The sequence below is a fragment of the Calonectris borealis genome, chromosome 1 (assembly GCF_964195595.1).
Source record: "Calonectris borealis chromosome 1, bCalBor7.hap1.2, whole genome shotgun sequence".
Classification (NCBI taxonomy): Eukaryota; Metazoa; Chordata; class Aves; order Procellariiformes; family Procellariidae; genus Calonectris; species Calonectris borealis.
The window spans coordinates 33,787,766-33,802,878 of NC_134312.1; the positions used below are offsets into that span (position 1 = coordinate 33,787,766).

The 15,113-nt window shown below is 37.9% G+C and overlaps 1 protein-coding gene across 1 annotated transcript in view; it reads right to left on the reverse strand.

The window, feature by feature from the left end:
* Positions 1–1,697: 1,697 nt before the first annotated feature.
* The window catches only part of ADAMTS20 (ADAM metallopeptidase with thrombospondin type 1 motif 20), a 106,720-nt gene continuing 93,304 nt past the window's right edge, over positions 1,698–15,113 (reverse strand). The window contains exons 29-39 of the mRNA XM_075148138.1: positions 12,888–13,055; positions 11,434–11,607; positions 8,397–8,567; positions 7,532–7,732; positions 7,268–7,397; positions 7,016–7,110; positions 6,823–6,917; positions 6,287–6,420; positions 5,457–5,548; positions 2,456–2,560; positions 1,698–1,787 (exon numbers count right to left, since the gene is read on the reverse strand). Coding sequence (XP_075004239.1) covers positions 1,698–1,787; positions 2,456–2,560; positions 5,457–5,548; positions 6,287–6,420; positions 6,823–6,917; positions 7,016–7,110; positions 7,268–7,397; positions 7,532–7,732; positions 8,397–8,567; positions 11,434–11,607; positions 12,888–13,055 — 1,455 coding nt within the window. The remainder of the gene's footprint in view (positions 1,788–2,455; positions 2,561–5,456; positions 5,549–6,286; positions 6,421–6,822; positions 6,918–7,015; positions 7,111–7,267; positions 7,398–7,531; positions 7,733–8,396; positions 8,568–11,433; positions 11,608–12,887; positions 13,056–15,113) is intronic.

Genomic DNA, 15,113 nt, shown 5'->3' on the forward strand with positions numbered 1-15,113 from the left:
AATGTTTTTGCAACATTTTGTACTAAGGATTCCATAAAAAAAAAAAAAAGAAAAAGTACTCTGGTACTATTCACACAAGCATATTTATTATATAAATATTTCATAAATTACAAGATTTTAATTATAAATGTAAACATTTCTAGGAAAATAATGTTTTATATTCTTATTAATGTTTACAACTAATATAAGGCACATAGTGCAAAAATACATTTCTGATGCAGAGATCACAAAATAATGACCTACATGTGTTATCTAAAAAGTAGCTGCTTACACTTCTGTGGTACAGTATTGTTTTTAATTAATACATATTGCTAACTCATGGCTAATATAGCTGCCACTTGATCTACCAATTGTACTGGCATGCAAAACAAATATTTGCTTTACAGAATGCATATTGTCAGAAAAAGCATGTATAGTTATCTGGTACATAATGTATGTTATTATGGATGTAGAAAATTTTATTCTGAATACCTGAGAGTTGGCCCTGAAATGCATTATCTTTACATGCATATATTTCTACAGTTCTGGACTGTAAAGTAATACAAAACAACAAATCAAAGAGCTAGATCATTTTTTTAAACCTTGTAATTCTTTCATACACTTGCTTTTCTGGAAGAAATAATTTCAACTAGCAGATGTTAGAACCGTATTTACAAACATTGAAAAATTAAACTGAGCCAAAGATGGACACCAAAAACACTGTGGGGCTTGATGCTGCCTCTGCCCAGGGTTTTCACTAAAGTTATTGAAAAATATGTTGAATTTGAATATAAGAGGGACACACACTACAGCCTTTACTAATATGCCATTGGCCAGTATAAAGGAGTAAGGTGTATATGGAAAGTGTTTAACACATATTCATACAATCACATACACGATGCTACAGTAAATAGAATACACTGCTTTTACAGTATACTTGGATGAAAGGTAGGGATTTAAAATCAGATTTCCAAGCAATTTGTTTCCTTATTTTCTTTTCCTGTAACCACAACAAAACTAAGCCTATATGTTTAACATGTGTTATAGAGACTACAGAGGTTAAACCATGCTTCTCAGGATTACTGCTATTGTTTGAGCACCACAAAGAATATAATGAAAGGGATGGGGAAAAAATGCCTTTACTGACAGAGAAACACACAGACCTATAGAAACTGTCTCAAGTATGTTGGTTATACACTTTTCTGCTCTAAGTTGTTGACAGATAATTCCTAAAAGGTTTCACAAAATCGGAAGTATTTGAAATTATTACCTGTCTTCTCTATATAGCAATAACTCTTTCCTTTCTATATTTCAGTACAGTTGATCAAGAAAACCAGTAGAGTATAAATTTTACCGAATACTACATAGAGAATTGCACTGAGTAGATGCAGGTAAAGTATTACAATTATGGTACAATTTAGAGTGTTACCCATGGTAGTAACCTCAGTGCAATTTACTTGCTAATATATACTGTACATTGAATTAATGCCTCTTCATTAAAACCTGAAGGTTTTTGATTGTGATTTATGCACTTGCTAGCCCACAAACAGATAATACATCCCTGAATAAACACTGAAGAAAACAGGAATTCTTAGTGAGCATTACAGTAATAAGCATTACAGAGATGAAAGAATTAAAATATATATATACACAGCACCTACAATTTGCACCTAAATGGCAGACATCCCTGCTTTGATGCTCTTACCACATCAGAGTTCTCACTGCATTTGAAGTTGGAGACCAATAATTGTGTTAGGAATACATTTTCCGCAGAATCCTCCACATCTTCCATATATCTTAGTACCGTCCTGGGAATTAGACAAAGGGAACAGTCAATCAAGAAAAGCAACTGGAACAGTTGTACGAAAAGCTCCTTGAGGTTTGCACACAATAGACCTTTTGACAAATTGTACCTACAAGTACTGTATCAAGAGACAACATCAAATTAGCAAAATGGGCACAGAGACCCTTTATCAGTATCGTATCGCTGTATACCTTCTTTCCCGGCTTACCATCCAATGTTGTCTTAAACTGTGCATGCTTACTGTTCTTGTTCAGCTGGCCTTTCGGTTGCCCACATGAATCAAGTTGGAGGCAAGCAATCTGTAAGGATCCTCTGTAGTAGGGTATCTTTAATAAAATGGTTTTTGGGGTGTTGTGTTTATTTTTTTTTAAAGTATTATTAGATATCTTCAAAACTTTTAATAAACTTAATTAATACAACAATAGGCTCTTAAAATCAGTAAGAGAAGAATAGGCAGGCAGTGTTGATCTGGATTAGATTCTGGGCGGTGTGATTAAACATAGTTTTCGCATTACATCTGGAAGACGACTTAGATGGGTCAGAGACCTTGAACACTATTTTTGATTCACAGCCAGCTTTCCCTAGTGATGACTAGGGAGTCATCACTTGCATCTCTGGAGGCATAATACTGCAAGCCATAAGAGCAGGTAAAAGAAAACAACATCAACTTACGTGGGATTTGTGTATGTCAGCAGTTGCATAGTTGCCCTGAGCAAGCCACCTAACTGTACTGGATATTCTCAGACCTGTACCAGCCAAATTAATGCTGAACTGTCCCTAACAAAAAAAAAAAAAGAGTAAAAAAAAAAGCAAAAGTTAAAATACAGAGCTGATAATAAACAGAGTTAAAAACACTAAAACGCTTTACATTGGCATGTCTGCACATATCACTTAGGATATATCTAGACATTAAGTACTCAAAGGTGTACTTAACCTGGGTTAGTTACACTGCATTATACCCTTTTTTTGGACACTCAGGACTTAGACACATGAACAAGTTATTCTGCAGTAAGCAGCACCTGTACATCAGCTGATCTGTAGCATCTGTCTGCAGAGTCTGAATACAGAACTAACATCAGACAATTCAAATTATTTTAGCCTCCTTCCTACATATTAAATTTTAATTTACAAAAAGTACGGACTTGCAACATGCAAGAATGAGGCTAGCTTTCTTGAAAGACCTTTTTTTTTTTTTTTAAGTGCCTGAACTCTTTGGAAATAACATGGTCAGGACCTACTGCTATCTGGAAATTACAGACTAGTCACTTCTTAGCCATCTAATTCTCAAATTTTTGCAAGCACACTGTTCAAGCATCATCATCTTATCTTCCATTTCTTTTTCAGTATACCAAATAACATAATTGAACATGAACATAAGTGGAGGTTGAAATAAATAAATTTATGGCTAAATGGAATGTTTTGCAATACAAACCATTCAAAACAGTTTATTGATTCCAAAATATTTGCCTACACAAATACATACTCTGAAAACTAGCTCTAAAACAGAGTCAGTTCATATGAGAATAAGAAATATATTTAAAGCAACAAACTGCACTGCCTTGGTAAAAAAACTGGGGTACCTAAAACGATTAAATTACATTCACACAGAAGTACAATATGTTGGAAAGAAGTACTACCTCCACAAAGAGCCTAATGGTCAGTTTAGGGAGAACTACAATCAGAAAACTCCTGCACACCTCCATACAATTCACGGAAGGCCTGAATTTCTGTATTCAGACCTAGTTAAAATTGCCTAAATCCTGAGATCAAAGCTTTAGCAAAGATAACATTTCTATTACATATGGTAGCTTCTGTATTTTATTGCTTAATATCATCATAGTCAGATATATTTTATATATATATATATATAAAAAAATATTTGTGTGGGTATATGTATGTATGCGTGCATAAAAATACAGCATTCAGCCTTTATTCTTGTGATTCACTGAAATTCCTTCATCAAAATTCGGTCTTCTATTGTTCAGTATGGCATATTTATTTTAAGAGTACTTCTATGTAAAGTTGCTGTGTTTATAGCACTCATATACTCAGGTTGAGCTAACATAAGCTCATATGGATAGGGTAGCTTGTTCTTCAAGTGCCCCAAAAGCGGAAGATTTCCATTTAATGAATAAAGCATCTGGAGGAAATTCATACAAACGGCGTGGAACACTTTCCAAAATTAACAGGCCCAAAGTAGCTTCATTCACAGTGATATCATTTTGTAAAGATAAATGAAAAGTGCTGTGTACAATTATAATGACAGCTTAACAGCTGTCTGTCATGGCATGCAGCATATTGAAGGCCAGGAACAGATTTCAAGGACTGGGAGTGCAGGAACTGAGGCTTTTTTACTGCATTGAAAGTGTTAGTTTCAGTGCAGACCTTATAGGTGGAAATGCATCAGTGTAAAACCACGTAAGCAGAATGACTTCCCAACAGCAGTTGCAGATGGCAAATAGATGTGTATTGTACTAAGCCCAAAGGGTTTCCAGGTTGAAGATATCCAATACTGTAATGAACTCCAACTGTTTTCTTGTCGAGTTAAGTCAGGTACTCAGGTACTTCATTTGTACCTAAATTGTACATAAATTGTCTCTACCTGCCCTTGAATGCATCCACCCACATAGCCTGTCTTAAGTTTAAGCACCTAGGATAGGTGGACAACGGGGATTTACCTCCATGCAAGTCTGAGGTGGTCGATCTTAACTCCCTTCGTAATCAGTGAAAAGAAATATGCACTTCCAGAGGACGGTTGACCTCATCCTAAGGTGTCTAATAGGGTAAGATTAGCTGTTTTCTAGGGGATCTCATTTCTGCCAATGGACTCCAAAGGCAGCCAAGGTTGACTGGTTCAGGCTAGGGCTATGTCTGCATTAGCAAGAAGGACGCTGCAGCATGAGCAGATCTGTAGACCGAAAATGTTGGGCCAGAGAGCCCAACATCTGTATACAGTACACAGATCAGGGTTTTACTTTGGACTAACTCTCATCTAGTCCCATAGACTGAATCCTCGTTAGCAGTTGGAGTGCATTAAGGCCCTTCTGGAGCTCATTGTTTGGTTTAGTTTTATCCAGAAGGCATCCTGTTCATGTCTTCCAAGACTGCTCTGTGATGTGAGCCAACAAACAGTAAACTGGGACGATACAGAGATTCACTTAAAAAGTACCATCCAATCCAAGCTAAAACACTGGTGTAGACACACCAATGGACGTATAAATTTTAAATTATACTGCTGAACAGGATTGATTTCCTCTGGTAGTCTTCAAAGATATAAAAAGTCAAGAGAGAAACAGAAAAGATAAAAATTCTGCAGGATCATCGAAAAGGAAAGTCACTGGAGGAGCACAAAGATTGAGAAGGGATTAGGGGAAAAAAAGGATACATCACGTCTAGTGGGAGGGACAGCAATGCATGAAATACATAGAAAGCTGATTATACATGCATGCAACCTAGAAGGAAAGTGTGGAATAAACAATTTGAGGGAGAAACAGGAAAAGAAAAATGGCAGAGAGGAGAGAAAGGAGTAAGAATAAAACTTCTTACTAATTTAATAGACTAGACAAAATAGGAGCTTGTTTTAGAACCTTACAGTTCTAAACCAGTCACACAGATTTTATTTTTTTTATGCCTTTTACATGCTCATTTCAAGGGAATAAGAAATCATGAATACCTGTGGACATCTGGCAGCGCTGTAGCAATCTCCAGCTGTAGCAAACGGAACTGCTCTCCCAAGTATAGTCTGAGCAAAAAGAAAATCTGTGGCTAGAAAACAGAAAATTACTCAACACTGAAACGGCTGCATTAGAAGGTCAGGTGAAAACAGTGTGAAAAGGCATTAACATGGGAGTTTTTGCTTTGTTTTGGGTGGGGTTTTTTTGTTTGTTGTTTGTTTGGGGTTTTTTTGTGTGTGGATTGGTTTGGGTTTTTACAAACTATGTTTTAAATAGTCCATTTTGGCTAATGCGACATCAAACCAACCCATAAGGGCAGTTTCCTTTCTGAGATAGGAGGGGGTGAGGAGGAGGACTGATGTGCCCTTGGGTGCAGCTCCAAGTGGGCTGGTTGTGGGCCACCATGCCACCTTCAGGCAGAGGCTTGAAAGTGCTGCAAGATTCCCCCATCCATTTAGTATGTCTATCAAGGTCTGAGACGGGACTAACTACAGCATAGGTAGATTTTCTCTAGAAAAATATGCCAGGGACTGAAAGGAAATGGAATAATGGGAACAAAACCTTAGAAACTGGAGCTAGTTCACATGTATGAATCTGCAAGACTCATGCCACTTGACCACTTGGGACAAACTAACAAGGGAAGCAGCGGTGGTTTCTCCATTTTTTTTTCTTTGAAATTCCCATTGAATTCCTAAAGGAAATAAGAATTTTGTTTGTCCAAAATTGGCATAACTGGATCTATAATTAGGTCAAATGATAATTTCGTAATCATGACAAGTGCAATTTCAATAGAATGCTCACATTGGCTAAAACTGCCAAAAATGCTTACTTTTAACTTGCATGGAGGCTACATCAAATCTTATTTTGCTAAAAACCGTGAAGCCAGCTGCAAGGTAATCATTTCGACAGGCACAGTCTTGCCTTCTGCTTCCATTGAAAGGACATTCATATGGATTCTGCAACCTAGAGAATAGCAGAGATTTAGTTTTCCTTTTGGCATTTTTCCATAACTTAGCATCGTAGTGAAAAATAATTGCATTGCACTATGCTGCATAAAAAATATTAAAGAACAGTTACTAAACACGAAGCTCAGCTATTAATCTTGGCTCAACTGAAACGCTAATTTCTACACCATTTCTACTAAAGTCAAGATAGAAAATTTTTATAATCATTTAGTGCAATTAACACAATTTCAGCCTGGAAGTATCCACATTTCTGCATTTCTGTGTTCATATACCTGGATATTCAAAACAGAAAATCAAGGAAAAAAATTTCTACTCATCTGTTTTCACAAAAGTATTATTTTATGATTTTATTTTGGAGGAAATAAATGCACTTCATAAAGTTACAAAACCACTTTTGTACCTGAATCCATATACTTCAGAAAAGTTGTCTGCTTCACCTTTTACCAATGTCAAATATTCTTTGGGATTCTCTAAGTGCATGCCTGAGCAATAAATCTGCAAAAGAAAATACAACCATTTAGCAAAATCTTTATTAGAAAAGTATTATTTCACAAAAATATGTGCTCATAAAAACTCATAAATATTAAGAGTACCTTTATCGTCCTTCCCTTAATGTTAAGTAGGTATTCACCATCCTTTCTAATCCCTTTTTTGACCTGGATATCTTTGCAGGTGGTAAAAATTTCACCTTCAGAATGAATGATTAAAACATATTAGTATTTCACAAATAGAGATTAGTTTTAGGACTTACTTTTGCATAATTGTGCTCCAAATAAATTTATAGCTTTTATATGACTAACCTGGGAAAACATTAGGTTCAGCTGAAAATTGCAGCTGTCACTTACATTCTTCCTCCCGGCAGATCTTTCTGGCATCTGGTTTTAAACGTGGCAGGCACAAGTCACTGGATAAGCCATTTTCAGTTGTACATTCTACGGTTCTCTCCTTTACCCCCATTCCGCAAGACACTGAGCACTAGACATGGATAGCCATCAAGAGTTAGTTTAGAAGGTAGTAAATAATTAACATAATTATGTCTGCAAATTCGTCCTGGCATTCATTTGTGTTTGAGGCAGCTATCAAAAATGAGCTTGCACATCTGTATTCACCTTGCTCCACTTTCCTGCTCTCCAGGTAGCTGCTTGTGAACATCCTTTGATATTACATTTATCAATGTATGGGGATGGCTCCACCGGGCATTCTCGGTACGCTACAGCTCGAAGGCCATGGGCATGCTGATTTTGAACAGAGTGGATTCCAACACAGTATGTGATCTTCTGCCGGTAACCAAACCCACAGCGGCCTGAGCACTGAAATAAAATCCCCAAGCGCGGGAATTATTTCTATGAAACGGAACCTTTCTGCAGCATTGCAATCACAGGTAAGTCAGCTCTGATCACAGGTCTGGCTTTGGCAAAAACCTGTAATCCCGTGTGTGCCACCTCGGGGCTGGCACGTCAGTGTGCAGAAGTGAAGGTCTACAATAGTTACGCATGCAAGGAGATGGAAAGTCCCATGCTGCCCTTTTCTGAGAGCTCACAGACGTTCCCGAGCAGTTCCCTCTCAGCTGCAGCACACACACAGACACGCACAGGTAGGCAGTGCAGGCGTGCAAGGCAAACAAGGCACTGATCCACCACTCCACTGAAATCAAGGAAAAGGTTTTTGTTTACTTCAGTGAGACCAGCTTGCAAGACAGTTTCCTGGGAACCAGCAAAGGAATCCTGTGGTAGGGGCAGCTGTCCTCTAGCTGGTGTTCATAGGTCCCAGGGGGGCTACCAGGAGACTGATAACAGTCACTACAATAAATCATGGCTGATTGGAAGGTTCAATGTGGAGAAAGCTTAGGCACCCATGTTCAGATGAAAATGCAATTTTTTTTTTCTCTGCACACATAATGTATGTTTTACAGCAATATAACATTCTTAAATGCAAAGTTATATAAAAGATGTGCGAGCAGTATCATTAGTTTACCTGTGACAGTTCTCCTGTAAGCACAACGTATTTAGAGGGAGCTGTCCTGCAGTTTTTGGTTGATGGAGGCTTTGTGGCAGGATCACAGAAGCTTTCATCCACTTGGAGCTGGTTTTCATCCACACACTTAACCTTCCGGTATATTTCCTTTCTCCTATATGATGCCGAGCACTGAGTGTGAGAAAAACAGTCACAGTTTTTGTACTTAAACTAGCCATTTACAGAACAGAGTTATTTGCTAATTGCCACATACCAGTAAAACCCAGACAGCAACAACTTTTATGACATCTGTCATCAGTGTCGGACTGAATTATTTACTGAATCAAAATCCTCTACTTTGTTTTCAAGTTCAGGTACTTCCAATCAGCTAAAAAGCCAATAGTGTATAATGACATGACACCCTAACTATTGTGTGAGACTGAGGAGAAAATGAAAATGTCAGGTCAAGATGATAGGTTGAGTGAAAAAGCTCTTCTGTATGAAAAGGAATAAGCCAAAAAAGGATTTAGGTGAGACATGAAAGAAGTAAGTTGGTCTTCAAAACAAAACAAAAAGAATCCCTGGAAGTATGTACGCGACATTACACTGATAAAACAAAAGAAAACAAGACTGTATATTAGTGAAGCCAGTAGCAGCTTTGGGCAGCAGTATCTCTCGAGCCTGTGCCTTTGCCCTCAGTATCCTCAGACTTTGTGGCAGGATGGTGGGATGGAAAGTCATCGCAGTTCTGCCGGGACAGGACAAGACACTTGCTGCTGTCAGAATCCAGAAAAGTGGAGGCACAGGCTAAGTAATACGTGTCAATAGCATGTCCCCAGCTACAGGTGCTTAAACTAACCTGTTTGATCTTGCTGTGTTAAAGAACGAAGGCTCAAATACACAAACTCCTGTCTCAGCAGAGGCAATAATCAATAACACCACCTACTACAGTCAGACCTGAATCTAACTTAATACTAATTTGGACCCAATAACAGTCAGTTAGAAGATTCATCAAGGTCTGATACACAGATCAAGCCTATTGTTCAAATTTTATTATTATTGACTCAAAGAGGCAACTTGAAGTGTAAAAAACAGATGCTGTATCGTAAAACAGCTCTGCTAGAGGAAACCTCTAGGTTTATCAAGTCAGGTTTGATAACCTCAGAAGGACGGAGACTGCACAAATTTCCTGGGCAGCCCATTCATCTGCCTGAATTGTCCTCATGGAGAAAAAGTTTTTCATGATATCCAGTTTGAACCTCTCTGGCCTTCATCTTACTCATGCTGCCTCTTGCCTTCCCACCATGCGACGCTGTGGAGAGCCTGGCTCCGACCTCTTGGTAACTTCCTTGCTGTGGGCTTGAATTGGGGGATGGAGCATGGCTACATTTGGCTGGGGTAACTTACAGAAACACCTGATCTTTTAATGGCATGGAGCAGCTCAGAATATTAGGCACATAAGGAATAAGCCACTCATGAGGTAATGGGGACAGGCAGAAGAATTCTTTTCATTATGCTTTATACATTAGCCTTGTAGACATTCTTTAGTATGAAAATGTGTACTTGGTAGGAGAATGCTGGCTGCTGCTATCAGCCAGCCTCCCAGCTGCAAGCTGGAGAATGCTAGATCTGGACATTTTTCTGTGCTGTGACTGGTGAGGCGAGGAAATGACACAGGAGCGCTCAGAGCTGAGGCAGCTGGGCAAAACGTGGCGAGGTCGGTGGAGAACGTGCTGCACCAGGAGCGGAATACAGATGGATAAACACTTGAACTACTATTAATACTAGATGTACAGGGCTATACATGAATCTGGTGAGAGAAGGGAACTGAACACAGGAATTTCAAGCAAACAGCAATATCTATGTGGAAGAAGTTATGAACTAGCCAGAAGATGTGGTGAAACACAATGCATTTGTAGTGGAGAGCTCCGAATACCCAGCTGGAATATACAAATGTGTGACAGGAAAGGAAAATTCACCCTCGTTCTCTGAAAGTGTGTATTTGTGCTAAAAGGACATTCTGAGCCACTTCCACTAATTCGTGATTTTAACAGCTTCATATGAGGAGAGAACACTTGGAAGAAACATGTATTGTCAGCTTTCCCTCAACATAGCTTAACAGAGGAATATATATGTCTGAACTGCCTGAATATAATCCAGTTTTGCAGAGCGCCAACAAATGATTTATATATTAACAGTAGTCACTTCTACAGCATAGTGTCCCTGAGACTTTTGAGTCTTCATATCCAAAGTTTCAGGGGGTTTGCCCTTGAAAATCTAACAGTGCAGATTATTGAGATGCCTCAGCTGCACAAACTGGGTTTTTTTTTAATGTTACAGTAAAAGACGGGCTCTTCTGTACACCATTTCAGGTATTATACATAATGTTTGGTTTTCTCTCCCCCTCTCTCTTTATATATTTTTGTATGTTTGCATACAGGGATACAAAAGTTATTAAATTTTTAACATATATAAAATAGTCGTCCCATCTTTAAAAATGACAGCTCTCTCCTGAAGGTATCTTTAGATTTTCTTAAATATGAAAATGCATATTTGGTAGGAGAATGCTGAGTTTTATTTTGCTTCTTATCTTTTCTGGTAAGTCTTCCATACAGATCTTCTTGAAAACACTGTTGTCCAAAGGTTTCCTTGCTGAGGTTTTTACTTCCAACTGACATTTCATTTGTATTTCTATTCTTAAAAAATGATTTTTTAAAAATGATATTTCATAATGAGGTTTTATTAAACATTTTATGCACTATGTAAAGAACTTTGTATTCAAATTACCCAGTTCTGTCAAGAGGGATCTGCTCAGAACTCCACCAGAGCTTTTGTCTACAACAGTAGACAACCAAATCCTGTATAAGAGAGTAAACAAAGCCTTTGACATTTTTTGTCACACTCTTTAGTTTTCCAAGCTTGACCTTCAAAATATCCAGCACGGCCACTTGTTACTCTGCAACACAACAGCTATTAGAAATGTATCCAAATCGGGGGGGGGGGAGAAAACTTATGACATCACTCAGTTACTTCAATACAAGTTGACAGCCTTACTTACATCTTCCCATCCATCTGCCAACCACCGGTACTGCACGCAGGCGGGCAGCCAGCAATGCCTCTTGCTAGCGGGCCGGGTATCACGGTTACACATTGCTTCACTGACTTGACCCAGGCCCTTCAGCTGGCAGTAGACATCCCTTTGCTGAATCCCCACTCCACAGGATACAGAACACTAAAATTGATCAAAATTAGCTATGTCAGTGTGAAATGAGACAGTCCCCAGAAGGTGGTACAGTTGCCATTATTACAAGTTCTTAGGATATTATTTAAAATATACTTCACAGCTCCTACCATACTAGTGTTTCATTGTATCTGAAGAAATTTATGTTGAACATGTAAAACTACAATTAAAATCAAAATTTGTAAGAAATACGGAAAATAAATGCATCTGAGTTACCTAGACTGATCTTTCTGCTTATCTTAATTCACAGTAGGAACGATGACTATAGGCATATGCAAAGGAAAAGTTTACATTTTTGCAAGATCAAACAGTTGAAGTTCTGAGTTTACATCATTCCTTTATTAGAGACTGACAGTCTCATCTGTTGTTTTAAAATGCAAATATTAAAATGAAAGAAAAAAATCTCAGTCTTTCAGGTTAGCAAAATCTTGCAAATGGTGCAGTATTTTGAGGATACTTCTTTTTCTTTTGCAGACAGTACTAAGGATGTTGAATCCTGAGGAGTTTAAAAAGGTTCAAATCCTTTCTGCCACATGCCTCTTTTCCTCCTTCTTGGCCAAAGTTATTTCACTACAACACTAAGGCTTGCTGAGATAGATAGCCCCCTTCTACACCTGTCAGAAGCACGATTTGGTCCCAAAGCCTACCTAAAGACTCAAGCCTAATCATAAAGTAGATATTGCTCTATCAAGTGTGGTCAAATTGTGGAGAGTGGTATCGTGTCTTTATCAAATGTGGGGAATTATATTTTGAAAAAGTGAGTGAAATGCAAAATATTGCCATGAGCTCAGTTACACACAATTTCACAACAACGTAAGAGATCTTTTACAAGACCAAACCAGGGAAAAGGGCAGTATTTGTGCCCACAAGCCCTTTTTCCTGTCCTTCCCCCACAAACCTGGCTTCACTTCAGTATTCAGACTATGATAGCAATTACAGTGATACTACTGAATTCATCACTGAAGGTAAATAAACTTCAATAATTTACTGTTATTTTGAATTTACAAGGTAAGTTGAGGAAAGTCCTAAGTACCTACCCAGTCCAAGGTTCAGATTACCAAATACTTTCAGTTTTCATAGATATTTACTTTTAATTACTCTTAAAAGAAAGGAAAAGAAAATATAATGAACTACTTGCTAATTTGTAGATTTCATTGCGATGTGCATATAAAAAAACTTCCTGACAATTATTTCTGTTGAAGCAGCATGTCATGAATATGATCTTGTCTTGTACTCTTGTAGAGAACATAATTATAGCAGATTTTACATACCTCTCTCCATCTGCTGGCCTTCCAAGCAGGACATCTTCCAGCTCTACATATTTTGTACGTCCGTGGTTTTTTCAAATGTCTGCAGTTTCCTTCTTCTATTTTAGCTTGCAAGCTATTAAAACAATGCACATCACGAAACTTCAAACCTTTTCCACAGGAAACAGAACACTGAAAAGAGAAGTGTATTTCATTACTTTACTAAAAATCTCAAAGTAATAAGAAAACCAGAAGAAGCTGTGGCCTCGCCCAAAATGGACTCTATGATTATAGGAATAAGTTTCTGTATTGTGACGCATCTACTGTACGTGTCTGAAATTTCTGTGTAAGCTCTCTCGTACTGAGAGTTACTGATCTGATGCCAAACATCTCTCACGTCTTGTTCATTCATTGATGTCGTCGTTGACAAATACCTGAGCTCAGCCAGCCGTATCCACGCAGGAGACAGCGTGGTATTACGATCTCACAAGAACATGCTCTAGCAGCCTTCTGTTTCCAGTACGCATATTGCTGTTTTCACGTAAGCGTGATGCTTGTCATAAGCATTAAAGAAAGGAAAATGCAAAATCGTGGGTATGCATGTTTCCAGCTGTTAGGCTACGAAGGCGTGTTTGCTCTGGCACCTCCCTTCCATGAGCTTTGGGTATCTTGCTATATGTGACAAAGAGGCAAGAGAAGAGGTATAAAGTAGGCACTATAGGTTATGGTGCAGTCCTCGGAGGCGCGGCCTTGCCCCGCCGCCCCGGTATTCTGTTCCCTCCAGAAAGTCGTTATGATATACATGACCAGCTCTAGGACCTCCCTCCCTCCCTCCAATGTAAAACCAATGGGGCTGCAGATACATTTTTGTGACCCCCCCTCCCCCAGCAGTACGCACTAGCCCTGACTAGAGCGTGTCTGACAGACCGGGCTCTTCTGGAGAACGGGCCATTCCTCTGCTGCATTGCTGGACTGCTCTGAGACTTTAGTGAGGTTTGAATTTAATTCTCCAAATCAGGGCTGCCCTATTCACCCGCAGAGCAGAGCTGCAGGTCCTAGGGAACTTTCAGTCAAACAAGGAACATCTGAAGCACTTCCAAATTAGGTGGCTACTCAGCTGACTTATCTTGGACCATGAGCATTGTGAATGTAAGCACTTTTTTTTTTTTAAAAATCTTGTAATTAATCTTCCTATTTTACGTCATCCTATCAAAAAGTTTTGATCAATGGAGACAATTCCTTTTCTGTCTGGAAAGAGAAGGGGCTTAATTTGTTCTAGGATTTCCTCCGTACTTTATTTTAGACTTGGATAAACATTTCCTACACAATCCGGTAGAGAATTAATATTCAAATCAAAATTTAATTTCTAAGTGGATGTGAAAAAAAAGGATTTAAATATAGACTTTCTTCAAAAGCATCGAAGATATTTCTCTTCCTTTTATGTTACATCATCATCTGCATCATTAGCATTACACGCTAACTTAACCAAGCACTTTTAAATATGTGTATCTTCTATTTTCAGGACAGTTCAGATCATACAGCTTTCAGTACAAAACATGGCAAATATTTGCCTGAGAACAACAGCTGGAGAAAAGTTTTTAAAATATAGAAAAAGCAACTATAATAAATTAACCTGCTAGGTAAGAAACATTTTTCACAATAGCAATAACTACATTTTGTTAAACAGAATCTCAGCTGACTTACTTGTCCTCGATACCACAAGGACTCCTATGTGTCCTTAAACATTTATATGTGTAATCCTAAAGGTTTAATTGAAACTGTCAATGTGTTTAAAATTAAATCTTTACAGAATAAAGCAATAAATCTAATTTATCACACAATACAATGGATAGTATGTTTCTCTTATGCAGCTATAATCGCAAAAGGAGGAGTACTGATTTGGCCACAACTTGCCTTTTGCATGTCTGCTATACAATTCTGGTAAATAAGAATGTTTGTTTCTAAATTAAATCATTTTTCTCTCAGCAAAACTTTTCAATTTATCATTTTAAAATACTGTTCATGTAGTTTTACATTTTATGTTTCATTAATTTAGAAACTACTTTAAGATAGGAAGATAACGAATATTACCCAAAACTTTTATCTATGAATAACGTAGGTCAGAAAACTTAAAACTCTGCAAACAATATAATTATAAAAGCCTTTCAGAAAACTCAGCTCTGAATTCAGAGGATTTAATTATCTAAGCAGGCAAGACAACAGGTATGCATAAAAACTAAAATGCTAATA